This window comes from Diceros bicornis, chromosome 7 (genome assembly GCF_020826845.1).
Source record: "Diceros bicornis minor isolate mBicDic1 chromosome 7, mDicBic1.mat.cur, whole genome shotgun sequence".
Lineage (NCBI taxonomy): Eukaryota > Metazoa > Chordata > Mammalia > Perissodactyla > Rhinocerotidae > Diceros > Diceros bicornis.
The window spans coordinates 52,868,297-52,885,094 of record NC_080746.1 but is presented as its reverse complement, the minus strand read 5'-3'; the positions used below and the strand labels follow the sequence as shown (position 1 = coordinate 52,885,094).

Genomic DNA, 16,798 nt, shown 5'->3' with positions numbered 1-16,798 from the left:
CAGTGAACTTTGTACAAATAGCTGTGGCTTTTTTTTTGGTGTAAATTGTATTTAAAAATCTATTACAGATCCTTTTCCTTTGGATTCTAGGACTGTGAGAAGCTGATGCTTGATCAACCTCGAGAAAAACTTTACGGTTCAAGGATTCAAGTTCATTAGGGATTAATAAACTCAGCAGGGGCCAGCAGGGCAGAGCTGAAAGATCATGAGCTTTGGCATCAGACAGACTTGGGTTGTGATCCCTGTTCTGCCATGTTCTCATTACACAACAGTGGACAGATGAGCCTCTCTGAGCCTTAGTTTCTATTTCTGTAAAATAGATACTATTCCCCATCTTCCAGAGTTGTTGTGAGGATGAAATGCAATAATGCAGTTCCTGGCCCATAAATGATGGTCTACAAGACTAGTTCCTTCCCCATCTCCCACATACTTATCTAATGGTCACATATTTGGCAGTCTCAGTTGTTTGGAACATCAGTAAGACCTCAAAAAGAAGCTTAAAAAAATCTAAGTAGACAAGGAGATGTTACAAAGTCCATTCATCAAAATATCTCATGGAGGAATACCTCAGATGTAGAAATATATTTTTTAAATTTTGGCTAGGATTGTAATAAGCTGAACTTCTGGTTCTCTGACCATATCACTTAAGAAGCCCTACCCTGGATAAAGAGAAGGGAAGTGAGCCAGTTGAGGTGGGCACCACGACTGAAACAAATAGTGACAGGATAGCGCCACGCTGAGGGAGGAGGCAGTAAAACCATACCTATTAGACACAGGAGCTAACAAAAGAACAATTTAAAATCACTTTGAGCAGGGGTGAAGGGTTCTGTAGCCTCATTTCCTCATTTCCTGAAAGCTATCTTTATATTACAGCATAATATGCAATTGTTGTTGTTCCTTATTAATGACCCTGACTCATAAAAAGAAAGGTTTCATGTCTGTATAATGCGTTTGGGAAGGGAGGCATGTAATGCACTTCATAAGTTCCATCCAAAATGGTTAAAATGAAAGAAAATTTTTTGAAACTTGAAGATATGAGCTTTGATTATGTGGACAATTCATCCACATGGAACTGTTCCTTCTCTCATTGCCATATTTCTGGACAGTGGTCATATGGAGATGCTAGCACTTTATCAAGTACTTTTCATCCACATTACCTCCCTGTGATATGTCGGGCAGGTCTCCACTGTTTCCATTGTACAGATGTGGAAACTGAGACCTAGAGAGATTAACTCCATGGTAATTCAAGCCCAACTCCTCTGACTCCAAAGCTCATGCCTTTTCTACTATACCACATTCCTTCCTAGGAGCAATCATCTGGAATATGAACATGCAGAATATATTCCAGGTAATGGTTCACATCCCAAATGAATTAAAATGCAATACACCCAAAAATTAACACTTCATCAATTCATCTCTAATCCTACAATGCATCTCATGAAACAAAACCATCACATGGCCTTGTCTTGATACTTACTCGTAAAATGTTGTCCATCCATTTTCATTGCTTTTGGTTGCCAGAAGTCCAGAGTTGCCATGGTACGTCATCATGGCCAACTCGTGTCCTTGTGTGGTCACACTCTTGAGTGCACTGTTGGTGCCCATAGTCACCCAGTACACCTGGCCATCTGGGACCACCAGCCAGAGGGGCATCCCGGTAGAGTCTCGGCGGACGTTCACCATGTTGCCGTTGTTGTCTGTGATGAGTGTGATGTCGCCATCTCCAGTGTAGGTAAAGTTGTACAGGTAATCTCCTGTGGGCAGGCTTTGGGTATACAGATGCTTGCCACTGGTATCAAATAGGTAGAGCTCCTGGTCGATTGGTGAGGACAGCTCATACATGTTCTGGGTGTTGAGGAAAGGCTTGTTCTTCCTGATAAACCGAATTCGGATATTCCCAAGGTCAGCCACGTAGAGCTCCCCATCAGCACACACAGCCAAGGAAGATGGGGTATTCAGCTTTGCATCCTTGGCATAACCATCATCCCCAGAGAAACAATCACAGTTGGCATCATTTTTACAGTCACAGACACTGGGTGCCCCAGCCACTAGTGAGATCTCTCCACTAGTGGTGACCTGCCTTATACGGTTGATCTTCTTTTCATCAGTCTCAGCGATGTACAGGACCCCATTGTGAGAGACAGCCAAGGCAGTGGCTGACTCCAGGGTTGCATGGATGGCCACCTTGCTCAGCAGGAAGTGGTCAATGCCAGGGACCTGGCAGTGCATGGGCCTCCCAGCGACAATGCGCACCTGGTGGTTTTCAGAGATTTGCAGGACCACATTGTTGTCGAGGACATAGAGGGAGTTGTCCATTGGATTGATGGCTAAGTCTGTGGGCCACTCCAGGCGAACCTGACAATGGGGAGACACCAACACTCAAATGCCTGGCAAGTTGCCCACCACTAGTCATCCCACACCCCGTAGAGTCCGTAACAGTGTCCCAAGTGCCTTCACATGCAGTCTTGCCTGATCCTCACTGCAGCCTGTCATCAACAATGGACATCAGCCTCCTGATCAGACTGAAACCATGCAAGAGCTGCCTGAGACATGTGATGGTCTATATTAGACTGATAAAACACAAAAAAGGGGATACAAAAAATAAGCAAACAAACAAAACAAAGCAGGCAAGAGGATAGACTTTGGAGTCAGTCAGGCCTGGGTTCAGATCCTAGTCCCACCACTTACGACCTTGGGCAAATTACTTTGCCTCTCTGAGCCTCAATATTCACATGCATATTTCCTTCTGTAAAATAGGAATGACAACAGTGCAGAGTGCCAGACCCACAGTAAGTGCTCAACTAATGGCAGCTAATGTTATGGATGGGGAGGGGAGGCAGATGGAGTCTGGAGGCTGAAGCAGGAGTTGTTCAGAGGCTTAAGAAAGATTCTTCATGCATTGTTGATCTGTGGATGAAAGATGATTTCTCAATTCTTTGAGTTCCTGGATTAATACAAGGCTAGGCTCTGGGGATGTGAAGACAAAGTAACCACGGCCCCTGTCTGACACAGTTTCAGACCAGTTATTCTCAAATCTGGCCACACATTCAAATGACCTGTGGTAATTTTAGAAAGTAATGGTGCTCAAGTTCCGCCTCTAATCAGTTAAACCAGATCCCTGGGTGTAGGGCTTGGGCAATGGCATGATTTCAAAAGCTTCTTGGGTGATTCTAATGTGGGGCTGGGAATCACAACTGGATCCTTTCTCCTTCAAGTGTGATCATCACACCAGCAGTGTTGACGTCACCTGGGAGCTGGTCAGCAATGAAGAATGGCAGGCCTCCCCCCAAACCTACTGAATCAGAATCTGCATTTAAACAAAATGCCCGGGTGCTCCTGTGCACACCGGTTTGTGAAACCTTGCTCTAGATCATGGTTTCTAGTACCTCCGAGAACAGGTCCACCTGGAAGGGATTAATGATGCTGGCAATGGGAACTAGGGGTTCAGAGGTCCTGGGCCCCATGTCTGAGCCTCCTCTGAGCCAGGCGGGGAAGCTGGCAGGGATCACCATGAGCATCAGGTGGGCACGCAGGGGACTGCAGCCAGCAGGATCTGAGGCGGGAAATGCTTTGTTCAGTGGATGTGGAGGCTGGATTGTTGGGCATATCACACTGTGAGGTGCTGGCACTAAGGGAAGCATTTTGCCACTTGTGTCCCCAAGAGGTCCAGCCACACTGCACATGGGCTGGAAGTGCTGACAGGTGCTGCTTCCAGCTGACTTATTGACCCCACCCCTCAGATTCCTGAGCCCCCTACAAACCCTTGACATTCGGTCCAATTTGGGGCTGATTTAAACAAGAGTATACCCTTAGATAAGAAATTTCTAGGAATTTACTCTTGTACACCATTGTCTACAGGGGTGTTTATCACAGACATTTTTAATAATAGTGAAAAACTGGAACCAACCCAAATGCCTAATGACAGAGAACTGGCTAAATAAATTATAGTACATTTAGTTCACCTGTAAGTTAGCATACTCTGTGTACCTAGTAAAAGTGATGTTATAGATGGATATTTAATGACATCGGAAAATGTTTGCTATGTATTAAGTGGAAAGAACAGGTTACAGAACTGTAAGCACAGTGTGATTCCAATTGGGGAAAAAGTACAACAATAAATTAGATAGATTATGGATAGAGGGGACATCAAAAGCTTGAGGGATATACAACAAAATGTTAACTGTATTGGGATTAGAGGTAACTTTAACTTCTTTGTAATTTTTAACTCTTTATATTTTCTATAATGTACATGTAGTAGTTTACTAATGTAAAAGAAACCCTAGTAAATTATATACACATGAGATATGGCCACCTCCATCTGTGCCTTCAGCTCAGGGCCATGCTCAGGATGGGGTGGGCCTTTTCTCATTTCTTCTGAGCACGATCCTCAGGTCCTGCTTCCTAAAGTCTTCTTGTTTTTACTCCCAGCCTGAGTCCCTGTGTCCCCACAGAAAAAGGGAGGCCGAGGCACGCCAGAGCCACCGGCCAGGGCTGCTGCCTTCACACTTCTCAGGGCTCTCTGGAGCAGTGTCACAGCAGCCTTCGGCTGTATCAAGAACACAGTTTACTCTCAAGCGACAGGGGAGTTTTCAATTTCCTAAAACTCATTTCTTGTCAACACTGGCTGCTAAATATTTTATGGCCTCTGGTCCTGTGGTACCTCGGGGACTTGGTTGCCCAGACCTTTCTGCCTGTCATTACGATGAAAAGATGGCTCCCTGATGGGTGGGTGGGAGGGGGAAGAGGGAGCCAGGGGAGGGAGAGGGAGAGGAATCGGGGAGAAGAAAGGAGGAGCAAGTGCTTTTCTGCTCTATGCTTTATGCCCGCAGGCGCAAAGGCACCTGGGAAAGAAGAGCAGGGCTCTTGGAGTCAGTGCTTGCTCTGTCGCAGTGCCTCTGCCAGATGGTTCTGGGCCAGACCAAGTACCTAAGCTTCGCCGCCTTCACCTCCCTATTAGTGATCATCGTGCTGAAGCTTAATTCCCCACCCAAATGGAGGGACAAGACTTATAGTTTCTGCACTTCCTCCAGCTCCCACATTCTACCGTCCTGAGGTGGAAGGGAGCTCCCTTGTCCCTCTCCCCCTCACGTTCTGTGCCTTTACTAAAGCACTCTGAGCTGACTGCCTTGTTGCAGAGTTATTTTCAAAAATAGATTGTCAAATAAATGAAAGAATGAATGACTGGTGAATGGTAAAGAGAGAGCGAGGGATGTGGGGTCAGGACCCCTCACCTCCGAGCTCAGTTCCACAACGACAGCAGGTGTGATCCCACTGAAGTTACTTAAACACTTTGAACTTCTTCCTCCTTATGGGAAAGGTGGTAACAAATACTACATAGAGTAGTTGTGAGGATCAAACGAGACAACGTACAACGTACAAGGAAGGTCTTTGTAAATTATAAAGAGAACTAGTATTTACAGCCTATTACTAGCTGCCAGGCACTGTGCTAGGCAATTTATGTACATGATTTCATAAAGAAATTCATTTCCACATCCCTGATGGAACCTAGCACAGGGCTCTGCATTTATAACTGCATTTCCTTTCACCAAACCTCAGTTTCCTTATCTATAAAATGGGGTAGATAATATCTACCTCCCAGGATTATTATGACAGCTAAATGAGAAAAGTGAAGTTGTGCTCATCTCTGTATCCCTATCTCTAATAGTGCCTGACACATAATAAGTTTTCAGGAAATCATTCTAGACCTTAAGTACAGAGTTATATTCTGTGTCTGTGGTGGCTGCAGCCTGCTGAGTTGAGACCTAATCCCGTTTTAAACAGGTTGCAGCATCTTCCGTGCCTCGTCCACTCTCTGCCTCCCTCTAGCTTCTCCTCAGGCCTGGTCTTCATCTCCTCCCAGAGGAGCTAGTCTATGTTCCTTGGTTCTCTTCTTTGCACTCTTGCCTCAAGCTGTCTTCTTAGCTCTCTGGCTTACCCCTCTGCTCCCCATGGGACAGTAAAGTAGCTGGATGTATATAACAGAGGAAGCTCTGACAATGAAAGCCAGTACCCCCTGCCCATACGTGTATATAAAAATACATGTCTGTGTCGGAGAGTTTGGTAAAAACAATCTCATGCTTAGATTCAGAGGAGGCTGGTGGAGACCAGGGGCATAAAGACTTCAGTCCAGGATTTCTGAATCTAAGTGTGTTTTGTCCCCCTCCACAACATGCCAGTTATCTTCTAAGCCTTTGATCTGGTTGCTTGGCAGAACCTCTATCTGAAGTTAAACAATTTTCCAATGTGTGGATTGAAAATTTTCGGCACCCTGTGCTGGCCAGCGGAGGGCCCATTTTGAGAATCGAAAATACTTGTACACACATCCCTAGGCTGTGGCAGCTTCCTAACGGGTAATTCAAGCCTGCTCACAGACTAGAGAGGGAAACTCGAGCCAGAAAGGGGAAGCCTGCCAAATTGGAAAGTCAACTGGCAGAGAACAGATTCCATTCTGGAGTGTAACAATCACATTAGCTGGTGCAGAGGGAAACCACACCAGCATCTGACAGGGATGTGACATGGGTGCTGGGACTGCCAGCAGCAGCCATGGGGCTCTGGGCAAGAGGCTGTGCGACATATGTCAGTGACAGAGGCAGGCACGATGAGTGAGGCCTCCTAGCCTCTGCTGCCCACTGAGTACAGGGAGCAGGTCTGCAGTCAGTGGCAAAAGGCCTGTGTGTGTGCAGGCTCCCCTAGAAGTGAGGGGGTTTAAAAAGCTAAGTGTGGCTATTGCTGACACCAATTCGTAAGTTAATGTAATTCAAGCCTCCTTATTTCCTTGGTTTTGCTAATGTTGGCAAGATGGATGTTCACTGATTCAGCACCGGCCAGGCCCTGCTAGAGGATCTAGCAATAAAGGACACATCCCTTGCCAAGTCACTGCAGGACAAACTAAGGACACGCTGAATAGCCAGTCACTTGTGTCTCTCTCAGGTCTACACTGGGTTTCTGGTGTCCACCTACTAAGATCCAAACTTTTTGGCATGTTATGGTAAGGTCCTTTCCTAACTGGCCCCAAATCATGCTTTCAGTTTTAACTCCTGCCACTTCCTTCCAAAAACCCTATGCCTAGGTGTTCAATTTTCCAATGTTCCGTGAATGTTCCAGGCCCATTAACATCTTTGTACCTTTGCACATGCTGTTCCTTTTGTGTGAAATGTCCCCTTTCTGCCTTGTCACCCAGTAAACCCCTATTCAACTTTCAAAACCTGGCACAGATGTCACCTCTGTGAAAGTGGGACTAGAACTTCTGTTTCTTGATCACCTCTGAAGTGCCAAGCAGTGCCAGGAGCCTTGCATGCACTGTTTCATGTATTCTCCAAGCAATCCTGCCAGGCCAGTGTCAGTTATTTCCATTGAAAAATGAGGCTCAAAGGACATCAGGAACTTGTCTAAAGTTACTCAGCTAGTGAATGGTAAAGCTAAGATTCAATCAATCAGTCAATCAATTACTAAATATTGGTTGTGCTCCTATGTGTACCAGGCACCCTGGTTACAGTAGAGGAAAAGACAGACAGAATTCCTGTCCTCATGTAGCTTACAGTCTAGAAAGAGAACAGACAATGTACAAGTACCTGAAAGTGTTTCCAAGGAGGGAATTCAGGTGGCTATGGATTTAAATTGCGCTGTCTGAAGCTCTGCTGTCTTCGAGGCTTCCTTGGGTAGATTTCTTCACTGTCCCCTGAGCTTCCCTCTGTCACCCACATGTCACCCCTGGTGGTGATCTCCCAGAGCATGGAGCTGTACTCCACTCAGCTCTGTGTGCTTAGTGCTCTTCACAGGCCCAGAACCAAGAGTGTGCCCTTAAAAGTCTGTGCAGCACAAAGCCGACAGCCAGCAGGCTGGCTGGGTGCCAGCGGAGAGGGTGCACGTGCAGACCCAGGGCTCCAGCAGACGAAGGTTTCTCCTTACCTGAGAAATATCCATGACAGAATCACAGCTGAGGGGCCGGGCCGAGGTGAGATCATTGGAGCCCAGCAGGGTGGAGATGACCCCATTCTGATCAATGCGTCTGATCATGGTGCCATCCACGAAGTAAATCTGCCCCGACTTGTCCACTGTGATGCCTGGGGCAGAGAAGCCAAAGCAGGGAATTCAGTGTTAGAGGTGGTGACAACCCACACACTTGTGGAAGCTCCTGAGTTGACAGAGCAACCCCTCCATGATTTGATTAGACCCTCCCTACAGATTCATTCCCCTTCTAAAGATGAGGAGACAGAAGCCCAGAGTCTTGAGTGACTTGTTCAAAGCAAGGATTAGAACCCAAGTCTTCAGATTCTCCAGGGCTCTGGTCCTTCCACCTTGCTGCCTCTGGAGATTTTCATCTATCACCTTAATCATCCACTAAAACTGGACTCATAACTTCTGGGGGTTTGTTAAGCACTAGAAGTAGTGGTAAGGAGGATCTTTTTCAATATCACAACTGTTAATTATTTAAACTAACCTACTTCTGAAGACCAGGAATTATAATAATCAAATCCCGCTTTTGGTAACAATTTTTCTTTTCTTCCAAGATAATCATCCTCCATGTTTTTCTATTCTATTACTATTCCAGTCTCATTGGTCATTATAGACATATAGAGCCTAAAAAAAGAATCCTTTGGATTTGTGTAGGGAATATTGGTGAATTTAATTTCTAAAAAAGGCACATCAAAGAGGAGAGTCAGAATTATTATTCAACGTCATTTAGTCCATTTACTAGACTGTCCTGCCCCACTAACTTTCTCCCTGACCAGCTATGTGACCTTCGGCAAGTCACTAAACATGTCTGCATTTGTTTTCTCAGCTGTTAAATAAAGGGATTGTTCTAAATCTTTACTCTTCACTCTTGGATGTGGGTGAGACTCACCTGGGAGCTTGCTAACAGGCACCCCCTGCCCCCTGCCAGGTAGCTGCTTCAGAAAATCTCAAGTGGAGCCTGAGCATATACTTGTACTTTTGATAAGCACTTGGGGCAATAATGATACAAATTAAAGTTTGAGAACCATTCTAGTCAATCAGTACCTCTTAACAAGTGATGTGTATCAGAATCACCCGAAGAGTTTTTTCAACATATACCTGCTGGCCTCACTCCTGGAAATACTAATTCAAGAAGTGGCTGGGACTGGGACCAAGGTGTGTTTTAAGAATGCTCACGGGTGATACTGACTTCCACCCCTGGGCCAGAATCCCAAGAGTTGGACAGACCCCTACCAAACGGAGAACCGCTCAGGGATGCTGCGGCTGAGAGACAGAGGAGACGAGACGTGCCCCCAGGGAGCACACAGTCGAGATAGGGAGGCACGGGAATGAGTCAGTCACATGCGGAGTACTCCCAGGGAATGACAGAAACCTGCGAAGGTTCGTGGTGAAATAACGGAGATTCTGGTCAGTTGTGTTCTGTTCAGCTTTCTCTGGGGAGGGAACTGAAAGAAGGGGTCAGAAAAAGCCTCAGAGAGGCGGAGACCCTCGAAGTAGAAAGCTTTCCAGTTGTACAACCTTGGGCAGGTCACTTCACTTCCAAGTCTCAGTTTCCTCATTGATAAAATGGGGATAATAACATCTGACTTGCAATAGTTAGCTGTCAAGAATTATTAATGACTTATAATTAGGAGAACGTGATCAGTACTTTGTGGGTTTCCTGAAAGTGTGGCTTTCAGGGCCCACGCGTCCATGACTGGTCAGCAGGGCGGCGTAAGACACTCAAGGGCCTCTGAGTGATGAAAACCCACTGGGGCAGTAGTTCCTTCTCCCCCTCCTTAGACTGTTCAGGGTTGGAGAGCGTTTTCACACAGAGGACCAGGCAGCCTCAAGGCGGGGAGAGTCTTTCTTCTGTCCTGCCTAGAATGTAAATTGATTACATTCTTTAAGTACCAAGACAGGAGTTTGCTTGTCTGCCTGGTGATGTTTTTCTCTTCTATCTGCTAAGACTGATGAGTGCTCTATGAACAATCGGGTTTCTTGTTTACAAAGTTGGCTGCACAGGCTAATAGAAATGATCTGTCCCCTGATTAATTACTTCATTTTTCTCCTTTTGTTGTGCTAAACAGACAGACATCTTTTCTCCTCCCTGCTGCAGAGTGTCTGCATATTGTGGCATCCTTGTCATTTCTATCTGGGTTAATTATAGGCTTTTGGGCTATTTCACTGCCACAACATCTGTGTGTGGGTTTGTGTGTGTGTGTGTGTGTGTGTGTGTGAGAGAGAGAGAGAGGGAAGGGTAGAGAACACACACTCGAAACATGTGTTTAGAGCAACTGAGAAAGACCTGGAGAGAATAAAAATTACACTGTTTTAATTCTAAGAGAGTAGAATGTTGCAAATGAAGGGGTGTCAGGGGGATCATTTAAGCCAATCTGCACATCTACCAATGGGTAAACTGAGGCCCGGAGGAGGAAGTCCCAGAACCAATGAGTGGCGGAGCAAAACCATAACTTGGGGACCTTAAGTGCAAGCCCAGTGTTCTCTCCATTCCAGGCTACTCTCTCAGTATTAGGAAATCATAATTAGGAGGGAGATTAACCACAGATGTCACAATATTCACCCCACAGGGTTACCACCTGACCACTCCAGGTATGTGGTAGAGATATATGATATATGATATGATATGGTGTGATGTAATACAATATAACAATTATAAAAGGAATCATCATTAATGGGGTATTTATTATGTGCCTGGTACCACTGTACTAAGCATTCACATTCCTAATGATATTTAATTTGTACTGCAACTGTACAGTATATCTCGATTTCACAGATGAGGAAAATGAGGCTCAGAGAGGTTAAGTGACTCACCCAAAGTCACACAGTTATTAGGTGGCAATGTCTGAATTTGAATATGGTACTGCCTGATTTCACTAGAGTCTTACTGCTTTGATTTGAAACCAGGCCCTGAAATCTGGTAGCATTTAATAATACAATCACTAATGACATTTTTATAGGCTATCATATGAAATATATTAATTTTGACCCTTAGACTGATCCTAGGAGGTGGACACAGAAGATATTATTACTTCTATTTTACCAACGAGGACCCTGAAGCTTAGACACTGTAGGTCACTGGCTTTAGGGCCTGCAACACAGTAAACACTCCACTGATGGATGTTTATTGATAATGACAGCTTCTCCTCCAAAAGGCCTTCCTGGTCTCCTAGGCATGGGGGCCTCTCTCAGCTCTGGACTCTCGTGTGCAGTTCTTTCTCCTTGCATCTCAGAGAGCACTTCTTCCTCTCTCCCATATCAGAGTGATTCACGTTCAAGTCTTATTTACTCTGCTACAATGAACTTATCTATGCAACCACAGTGCATTGCACACTCAGTAAAACTTGCTGAATAACTGAATGAAAAATTGTGATTGTGGGTATAAAGAGGTCCAACTTTTTGAAGGACTCAAAATTGAAATTTACAGTTAACCCATCCTATAGCACATAGACATGTGCAAAGATGATACACTGCAATGTTTTTATAAAACAGTAACGTGAGAGATAGCATAAATGTCCAACAGTAGGGGACTGATAAATAAATGATGGACATCCATTTGATGGAATACTATATAGCCATTAAAAATGAGTACAAAGAAGACTATTTAATGACACGGAGAAATGTTCATGATATATCAGTTAGGAAAAAAAAGTAGGTTACTAAAACAGTTTAATGTGATCCTCATTTTGTTTGCTTTTGACGAACATTACAGGCATACAAATGCACTTAGAAAAAAGACTAGAAAGAAGATAGGAAATGATAACTGGGAATATTTCTGGCAGGTGGGATTATGACAATTTTAACTTTTCTCCATAGAATTCTTGGTATTTTCCAATATTTTTTGTAATGACAAACATGTATTTTGGAAATGGAAACTACCCTCATAAATGTTACCGATAGTATTTAAAAAGCTAGGCCTTACCCCTGGGGTTGGTAAGTGTGGCTTCGGTGGCCTTCCCACCATCCCCGCAGCGAGTGTCATCAAAGGGGAGGCACTGGTCACCTGTCCCCGCGACCACCTCAGAGTTCTTGACAAGGTCCTTCACCACCACGGTGGACTTCATCTTAAAGACCCGCCGGCTATTGGTGTCAGAAAGGAAGACGGCCCCGCTCATGGGGTCTGTCGTCAGGTAGTATTTATGTGCTGGACTGTGACTGGAAAAGAAGGACATGCCAGTTGGTGAGCACTTTCTTCTCTCTATTAGGTAGCCAGAGATGTAAAACTTGAATCCAAGCAAAAATGTCTTATGGGGATAATGTCCCAATTCTGGGTGATGGTTCCCCAATTTTTCTGACCCCAGTGGTTGGTCTAACTACTCCCTCACCCAACTATTACTGCAAAAGCCTCTTGCCAATGATTGTAAACCCAGCTCAGTGCCATGCCCATATCAGGTGCTCAGTATATGTTTTCTTAAAAAAGATTATCAATGAGGTTTACCATAGGTGGCCTGTAAATCCAAACCAGAAACGTGAAAGGGCTTGACTTTAAAAAACACTTCAAGAGTTTGACACTCAAGCCCTTCTTCCACAGAATTTTTACAGCAGCCACACCGCCGTCTTGGGACTGACTGATAAGACCCTGGCCAGATCTGACTCCCGGCCGGCATCAACACCGTCTTCTGTTGACACTCATGTTATACTTATCAGGAGCCCAGTAATCTCCCTCCTGCAGTCGGATATAAATGAATTGCAGGATTAGTTTGTAATTTGCAGCACTACCCAAGGAAAAATAAACAAAACAGAGGAGCAGTGCTGATGATGGTTCTGTTTCTGGAAAACAGTCATAAAGACAAGGCTATGCAACAGAGGAAAGTGTTAATCCTCTAGGCACAGGGTAGGAAAAATGCACAGGCTTTGGAATCAGATCAGTCTGGGTTCCAAGTTTAGCTCTGTCATTTCCTGGTTCTGAAACTTGGGCAAGTTACCTTGTCTCCTGAGCCTCAAGTTTTCTTCATCTGCAAAATGAGGACGTTAACAGCTACCTTGCCAGTATACTGGGAAAATTACATAAAATCACATGTGGCAAATATTTAGCATATTGCATGGCACATAGTAGGTACTCAATAATCATAATAGTTGTCTTAATTACTAGTCATTATGTCTGTTTTTGCATTTGGAAAAGACTATGGAGTAGACATTTCTTATTAAGCCTGAATTTTTCCATCACATGGTACTGATTTACAATTTCTTCCAAGTCTAGGCCACATTGGACTTGGACTCATAACTCCTGGGAAACTAATTTTCAGTTCCTGTGCATGGCCTGATTGTTCCCAGGCCCTCAAACTGCATCTCAGTATTGGCAACCCCTTCGAAGTCTCTGGAAAGTCTTCTGATTCAAAAGAATCTCTCTGTTCAGGCTGGATGGCCTGGCACTGATCATTTTCACTGGACTGTGGGACAACTGTGCTAGGGGATTTGGGGGCAGACTGATCAGTGCCTAGAGCACTAGAGTAGGGGCACTGTATACCCCTTCAAGATGCAAGTAAGAAGATCAGAAAAGTCTAGAAAGAAGCTATTTTACATTTTATTGGGCATGTAAATTTTGGGTTCTTTTGAAAAATAAAACTTTATTTTATATATTGGTGTTTTTGAATTACATTCGAAGACTGAGGCACTGTAATCTTTTCAGCGTTAAGGTCCCTGAAGGTCTTAATCTAGCCCTGACTATCGGTCATCATAACCATCCCTTGCTTTGGACGATGTCTTGGGCACTGGCCTCCACACCCAAGGCTTTCCTTCCTTTGTTTTCTCTCCCAAATCTGACTAAGACAACATGATTTTCTCCAGGAACTTGTCCTGCCTCTCTAGCCCTAATGCCACTGTTGCATCACCTCCTTCTGAGATAAAGGGGAGGTCTCCCTGCCTGCAGCCTGGGTGCTCCCCAAGCCATTCGTCTCTGACATAACCCAAATACCAACATGTCATCTCAATGCTGTCCTTTCCAGGACTCCCCATTTCTTACAAGCTAAGTGCAGACACCCCAGCCTAGCAGCACCCAAGGCCCTTCATGCTCTGCTGCTGTTCCATCTTCCCAGCCTCTTTCCAGCCATTTCCTCACAGAGGCCCTGTACTCCAGCAATCCTGACAACCTGTCTCTCAACATGACTTCATGCCTCTGTACCTGCCGTTCCTGCTCTGTGGAATGTCCTGTCCTCTTCCCTTTTCAGCCTGCTGAACTGCTACTCACTCTTCAGGAGTCAGCTTCAATGGTACCTTTTCTGGCAAACCTTCCCGACCTTTCCTCTCTGTGCACTGAGATTCACATCTGTTCATGTCTGGATTGCTGGACACTTAACATAACACTGTGGCTATTTATTTATGTGTCTGTCTCCCAAATCTGACAGTCAATACTTGAAGGGAAGAGACAGGATTTTACTCATTTTTTATTTCCAATGTTCAGCTGGGTGTCTTCTAGCCCATAGCAGCTACTTGCCAAAAATGGATGGCATCTCCATTTTTAGTTTATTTGAATAGTATTTTCAACCAAATTACTTAGCTTTTCTTTTACTTCTCTTTTGGGGTGGTGGTAACAGGAGAGACGTCCTGTTTATCTTGAAAGGTCCCCTGGGACTTATCCTATAATGCAGCAGAGATCGAATCCTCCCAGATGACACCGATTCTGGCTAAATAAAATGCAGTGACCTTAGATCCTGCTCTGCCATGCTGGGGCAGGCTTGATCTTTCTGCTTTCCTGATGACAGCTATGGGGTGGGGGTGATTATTTCATTTCTTTGAGCATCATTTATGGTAAACTGGTGCTATCCACCTTGGCAGAAAATGAGTCCCTGAGGGAGTATGGTGGGGGGCCCTGTCCACTCAGATTAGCCCCCTGAGTTTCCGGCTCATGTCTTCCTGTACTGCCCCAGAGAAGTGCCACTCATGTGGGCCTGGGCATCTGCCCGCCATATTTGGAAACCATGGCCTTAGCAGCAGTGCTTTTCAAACTTTAATGTGCATATGAATTACCTGGAGATTATGTTAAAATGCAGATTTCAGTTCAGCAGGTCTGGGGTGTGGCTTGAGAGTCTGCATTTCTAACAAGTTCCAGAGGATGCTAATGCTGCTTATCTGTACTTCAAGCAGCAAGGTCTTAGAAGACTCTGAAAACCATAAATGTCTTCAGAGCATGAGATGGAAGATGGCCTACAGCTGAGACCCCAGGCCCAGTTCTGTGGACAGGGACTACATCTGATCCAATTCTGATCCCCAGTTTCCTGAGCAGGGCTGGGCACAGAGGACGGTCACAGCTTTGTATCTAGAGTCTGCCATAGGAGTTCTGAAGATCCACATCCTTTTCTATTTCCTTAAACATAACCTTGGTACCTCCCGAAGCTACATAAAATCTTGGAAGCTATAAGGGTATCATTCCTGAAGTTAATGAGTTGAAGTCAAGCCTTACTCTGTCCTCTTTCTGGATGGTGTAGGGAATTTTCTGCGAGCCCAGGAGTCTCTTGGGATGAAAGGTGATCTATTCCCTGCTTCTGAGTGAGAATTCTCCCTTTGTTTTGGAGTAAGGTCTGCCTTGTGTAAAGAAGCATCAGGTGGCAACCTGGCAGAACTTGATCCACTGATTCTTGGAAGCAGTGAGAAGAGCTTGAGCATTGGAGCCACACAGGGGCTCAAATATCAGTTCTACCGCCTACTTGTAGGTGACCTTGGGCAAATCACTTCATTCTCTGAGCCTCAGTTTTTTCATCTAAGAACTGGGGATAATCACATCTATTTCAAAGGGCTATTTTGAGGACAAAATTGTAAAAAGAATGTAAATCCCTGAACACAGTGTCTATTCCATTAAAAAATAAAAATGCCCAATAAATGGCAGCTGGTCACCTTGAGAAACCTCCAGAATATATATGTTACTACATAATGGAAAAGCCAAGTATGTCAGACTTAATATTGTCCTGTCCGACCTATTTCCTGTGGCAGTTAAGGGCTCTGGTAGAATTAACATAAATTTGTGTAGCTGGGTTTGATGGAGACTTGAGCATTGGAGCCACACAGACAGGGGCTCAAATAGGCTTCAAATATTCCTCCATGACCCTGGGAAGAAAGTGGGGAAGAGGTGAGGATGCTTGTTCCCTGAAGGGGTCCACGGAGGAAGATCCCAAAGGATTAAGGGTCCCTGTGCTGAGCATGCCCAGCATGGTGGGTTGGCATTGAGGATGAAAAGGCCAAAGGCAGGGATGAGCCTGCCCTGGGGACTCACACACAGACTCAGGGCACCAGCCTGGAGCCAAACGCTATTCCTGGGAGCAGTTGAGACAGGAAATGCTAATGGATGAAGAGGACAACATTTTAGAATTTCTTTAATCCACCTCTGACATTTACTGATGGGGACACTAAGGCCCAGAGAGAGGAAAGGATTTGCCAATATCTAAGTGCCGGGTAAAATCAGAGCTGGAACCCAGGTCTTCTCACTCCTGATTGTCTTTAGGAAACTGGAGAGCAGAAAGAAATTCCTCTTTTCCCTTCCACTTTGGTTCACTTTAGAAATAGTTTTTAGCACCTGAGGAAACAACAAATTGAGAGAGGGCAGGAAGCTGGCTTTGAAATCATACCATGGATATCTCAAAAGATGACAAAACATCAGAAACAAAAGGCACCCAAACCACAACTCTCTCAATTTACAGATGATGCGACTGGATGCCGGAGAAGCTAGGTGGCCAGCCCAAGGCCACAGGACAAATGCACAGCAGAGCTGGACAAACACTCTAGCCTCCTGGCTCTTCCCAGCTAAGTCTTCTTGTGGCCCCTCTATGTCCCAGGTAGTTACCACCACTGGTGGGAAGTTTTAACATTAAATACTAGGTTTTCATCCAAGATCTTAATATGAAATGTACTT

The 16,798-nt window shown here is 44.9% G+C and overlaps 1 protein-coding gene across 1 annotated transcript in view; it reads right to left on the bottom strand.

Annotated features, from left to right (window-relative positions):
- The window catches only part of TENM4 (teneurin transmembrane protein 4), a 397,674-nt gene that overhangs the window by 36,655 nt on the left and 344,221 nt on the right, over nucleotides 1–16,798 (bottom strand). The window contains 3 exon segments of the mRNA XM_058545514.1: nucleotides 1,478–2,355; nucleotides 7,909–8,063; nucleotides 11,879–12,111. Of these exon segments, the coding sequence (XP_058401497.1) occupies nucleotides 1,478–2,355; nucleotides 7,909–8,063; nucleotides 11,879–12,111 (1,266 nt within the window).